The following is a 4,613-nucleotide window of genomic DNA, read 5'->3' on the forward strand; positions in this document are numbered from 1 at the left end:
GTTGTAATATATATCAAAAATAATACAATAAAATCTAAAATAATATCAACGCAGAAACAAGGTGGATTTCAACCAGACAATTTTGAATTGTTTAACATTTTCAGTGAGTGCATCATTTCTCCAACAGGTTTTATTTCAAATTATTAAACCAGACTAATCCCTCATATTCATGAAAGTTAGATTTATTGTGGATAAAGATAGGGCATCAAATGAGACATATGTTTGCCAATCAGAAAACATGACTAGATGAGAAGAATCATACAATAGGCCTAGATTATAATATTGTAGGCAATGTGATCAGAGAAAATGTTACCACCTAGTGGTGTAATAGGTTATAGACAAATAAAAATGTTCATTTACCATCAAACATGGTTAACAGTTTTTTGAAGAAACCACCTTAGTGTTATAAAACCAACAGTCCAAAAAAAAAAGCACATTGCTCCTATTAATAAGAAAAATAATACTTCCAAAAAAAACCAGCTCATGAGTTGCCAGTTGTTCCTTAAATCCTCCAGGCCTGTACAGAATCCATCTTGGACACACTGAGAGGAACAAATCTGGCATGCCTGTACAGTACTGTTTATCAGTTTGCAGCAGTATCTTCTCAGAAAAACGAAATCTTTCAGAATAAAAGGCTTTTTTAATCTTCCATCCGCACATTTAGTCAGAAGCAGCAGCAGCTGGATGAAAACATTAACATCAATCTCTAGTTTTGCACTTCAAAGTGTCCTAATTAGCACTAATTACTTGTGTATATATGAAAACTACAGCCACAAAGAAATGTTTGAAGCAGCGCACAAAATCGCTCATTTATTTCTCAAAATCATTCACAGCATATGAATATTTTAGCATAGTGTGATAACATACATAAAAACAACCGGTGAGCACAGAAAACTTGAAACGATCGTACAGGAGCTACATCAGTCATTTTGTCAGCCTCTGATTGGCCAGCTGGGCTGATGAGTGTACGTCCCTGCGTTCCAGAAGGACTGTGGGTGGATCAGCTGGTTCTCATGCCATCCCTGCTGAGATGGCTTACTGGGTTTGGATTATTTGTTACCACGGTGGCGACATGGGCTGTGGGTTCTGCAAATAAGACATCACGACTGCCGATATGGACAGCCTGAAGGAATGAACGTATGTTTAATTTGGCAGTCCAGAAGCATTACATTTGAAGGATTTCTTTAGGTAGATTACATTTTTGTACTTCTATAAAATATTAAATAATAATAGAATCATCCAACATTTGTATTCATTAGAAGAATAACGAACAAGCATAAGCAACTCACATGAAGCTGCTCATCATTTGTTTGGTGTCCTCTGAGCTTCGTGAATTGGCAAAACTGATGAATGAACAATACACGGCAATCCATGCGCACCATTTAAGCTGCCGAAAACACAACAATTTGAACGTTAAATCATAGCTGAGCATCAATCTGCTCATGTTTTAGTCATAAACAATGACAATCGTTAAGTAAACATCAATGTTTGCTGTAAACACAGGTGTTTATGTAGATGAGGGTCAAGTCACCTTGAGCATCAGGCCACACATACTGAAGACCATGCCGAGCAAGTTCATGTAATCCGGTGTAGGATCTTCCAATGTGGGGTTAGTTTCTGTGTTGGGAGGCTTGTAGCTGTAAAGCAAAAACACAGTATGCCTTGACTATTAATGCTGTCATTTTATTTTGTACTACAAAAAAAAAAAAAAAAAAAAAAAGAATTCAAACATCACACAATTTCGTCAGAGAAAGCCATAAAACTATACCTAGTTGAACAATAATGACATACGTTAAATGTGCAACAATTGTGATCTAATACATACAATTGTAGATTGATGGCTGGCATATAAACTAACATTTAATAAACGACTATAGAGATTAATATTTATACATTTAGCATAGATATTTAATTCCATCGATGTTATCATTTAAGACATATTATTACGTAACGTACAAAACGTAAATCTATTTTACTGTCTTCATTGTAAATCTGATTTAATCCCGTCTAATCATTAGCCGAACTGTTGCTAACAGTGATGCTAACGAAAGCCGATCAAAACTCTCATCTCAGTCATCTCTTAAATAGTCTCAAATACGGACAAACTACTCACCGAAAAATCTTATTCGGTCGTCTTGGATCTGCCATGTTGTTCACGGTCATATTCTAATAAAATCCGAATAAAATTAAACCTTCCTTGGGAGTTTAGCAGCAGCACGTCAGCGAACAGCTGACCTGTGAAACTCTACTACGCCTCATTCTGTTGTATTCAAAGCTGTACGTGATGCACTTGCACCCCCTGCCGCTATGGAGTGTTATTGATAGATGATTGACAGACAAGAAACCTCAAATGCATAATTGTGGTAACAGTGTAAAATATTTATTTGAGTCTAATAAAATAATTTACAGGCAAATTATTATTAAAATACAAATAGCCTACTGTTAATCAAAACTGTGTTATCTGCTACTATTAAATCATCATTTTAAAACATCACCATAGCCACATATATTGACAATGTGCTAATATCAAAACTCTAAATTCTAAACTTAAGTCTATAAAAGGGTGTAAAACATACTGTTTGTATAGCATTCCATAGCAAGAATAAATGCATAATGAACAAGAACATAAGAATCATGCAAACATTTGCACCATTATATTTTATTTCTTTAAAGCTACAGAAGAAGAAAAAAACACCTTATCGTCATAGACAGCTATTTGTTGACTTAAATTCAGTGAGATTTTACTTTACTGGTGTTTTTTATTCTTGTGCAAGCTCATCCCCAGGAACATCAAATATATATCTTCTTTTATCCCTTGTGCACCATAAATGTCTTGCAACTGATGTTATTTATTCACATCTGTCCATAAGGGTGTTGAACTGTAAGGAATCATTGTTTTCTGACAGTATTTGTCTTCATGAATCCGTCTCTTGTAAATTCGGAGGTGCTGGATTCATCTCATTCAGTTCAGTTCAACATCCCTCTCCGATTCCGTGGTCATCGTGTGCCTTTAATAAATAAATAAATAACTACGAGAAAAAATATTGCATAGCATTTCACAATTAGATCCAGTATTATGGTGAACTGGTCAAATGTATACCTTGAATGTAGTGTAAGTCGCTTAAAAACGTTATGTGGGATGGCTGTTTAAAGTCTCGTAGGTGGAACAGTACTTCACATTTAGTGTGATTCAGCAGAAAGCTAGTTTGGTATGCTTATATACTATACCTGCCCTCCTCTATATCCAGAACATTCTCTGGAAGCTGAACATTCGTGGTCTCAGGCAGAAGGAAGACCACACATCCACTGAGAACTGCAGTGGCAGCAAACACTAGAGAGGGTGCAAAGCGCCACATGTCCTCCAATAATATGACCATGGGAGCCAGCGAACTTCCGATACGCGCTATAAAAGAGGTGTAGCCCAAGCCGCACTGCCTAGGAAAGATACAGAGAAGCAGAGTAAGTTCTTTCATTTAAAAAAAAATGTAAAGTGGAAAATGTAAGTGTTTTGGTCCTTTTCTTAAAATATAAATACACATACATAAATATTAGAATAATGTTACATCAAAAATGTAAAAGTTACCGGAGTACAGTAGGGTAAAGCTCAGATGTGTACAAGAAGGCAATGGTAAACGCTGCCTCAGAGAATCCCTTCCCAATAATTGCAATCCCTGTCCGCACAGCAGAAAACTCTGTGGATGAAACAAAACCAATATTATTTCTTAAATAAGTAACATCCACCATAAAATTTGGTATAAAGACGTGATAAAGAATTAAGGAGTACCTGTTGGGATTATACTGTTTAGTCCAATCAGAACTCCTGCTATAATGAGAGACCACGCCTGGCCATTTCTGCGTCCAATCCAATCCAGAGTGAAGTAGGTCCCGACCTTAGCTGGGACTTCAATAACTCCATAGACAAACTGCGTGAGATAGATGTTCAGACCAAACCCAGTGATGTTGAAGCTGATTCCATAGTAGGTAAAAGCAACTGCAAACCTGTAGATTTAAATAAAGACTGTCGATTCACAGCGTTTGACTGTTGTTTCACAATGGAAAACAAACAAAAAAATTCCTCACATACCAGAAAATCCCTGAGAAAAACACAATCTTCCTCAGTTTCGGTGTCCTCACTAGATCAAGGTAGGAATGATTCTTGTTGGAGACCTCACTAACGGTGATTTTCTTTAAGGTCTTTTTAATCAAGAGATAAAGGGTGAGATCAAAACTGATTATCACAATAATAACTTATAGAGGATAGCTGGATATGTTTACCTCAGTGTCTAGTTTATGAGTGCAACTGTGCTTTCCATTCATCTTAGCACACTGAATGAGATACTTCTGCGCCTCTTCCACCCTGCCATTGGCTAGCAGCCATCTTGCTGACTCAGGAATCCACCTTTTGAGATAAAATACACAGGAGAAAAATATTAATGTAGGCCTATCCATGAAGCACATTTAGAGGCCTAAAAATCCAGTTTTTTTTTTTTTTTTCACGTGCAGTTCCACCACTTACCACCAGGCAATTATGCCCACAAGGCAAGGTGAAGTCACTACCAGGATGAGGTGCCTCCAGTCCCTGATGAGATATGCCAGAAGAGCCGAAAGCATGT

At 36.8% G+C, this 4,613-nt stretch overlaps 2 protein-coding genes across 2 annotated transcripts in view; both read right to left on the reverse strand.

Annotated features, from left to right (window-relative positions):
• Positions 1-797: 797 nt before the first annotated feature.
• Positions 798-2,288, reverse strand: LOC107691391 (protein Asterix). The gene is made up of 4 exons (XM_016489959.1): positions 2,114-2,288; positions 1,532-1,637; positions 1,290-1,387; positions 798-1,123 (listed from the first exon to the last, which is right to left on the reverse strand). Exons 1-4 carry the CDS (start codon positions 2,161-2,163, stop codon positions 1,057-1,059), a joined length of 321 nt encoding a protein of 106 aa, XP_016345445.1. The 5' UTR covers positions 2,164-2,288; the 3' UTR covers positions 798-1,056.
• Positions 2,289-2,651: 363 nt separating this feature from the next.
• LOC107691370 (solute carrier family 22 member 7-like) overlaps positions 2,652-4,613 on the reverse strand; it is a 3,491-nt gene continuing 1,529 nt past the window's right edge. The window contains exons 2-8 of the mRNA XM_016489942.1: positions 4,517-4,606; positions 4,276-4,399; positions 4,085-4,194; positions 3,785-3,999; positions 3,584-3,692; positions 3,229-3,435; positions 2,652-3,008 (exon numbers count right to left, since the gene is read on the reverse strand). Coding sequence (XP_016345428.1) covers positions 2,963-3,008; positions 3,229-3,435; positions 3,584-3,692; positions 3,785-3,999; positions 4,085-4,194; positions 4,276-4,399; positions 4,517-4,606 — 901 coding nt within the window. The 3' untranslated portion in view covers positions 2,652-2,962. The remainder of the gene's footprint in view (positions 3,009-3,228; positions 3,436-3,583; positions 3,693-3,784; positions 4,000-4,084; positions 4,195-4,275; positions 4,400-4,516; positions 4,607-4,613) is intronic.

The sequence above is a fragment of the Sinocyclocheilus anshuiensis genome, unplaced genomic scaffold (genome assembly GCF_001515605.1).
Source record: "Sinocyclocheilus anshuiensis isolate Anshui unplaced genomic scaffold, SAMN03320099.WGS_v1.1 scaffold1154, whole genome shotgun sequence".
In the NCBI taxonomy this organism is placed as follows: domain Eukaryota; kingdom Metazoa; phylum Chordata; class Actinopteri; order Cypriniformes; family Cyprinidae; genus Sinocyclocheilus; species Sinocyclocheilus anshuiensis.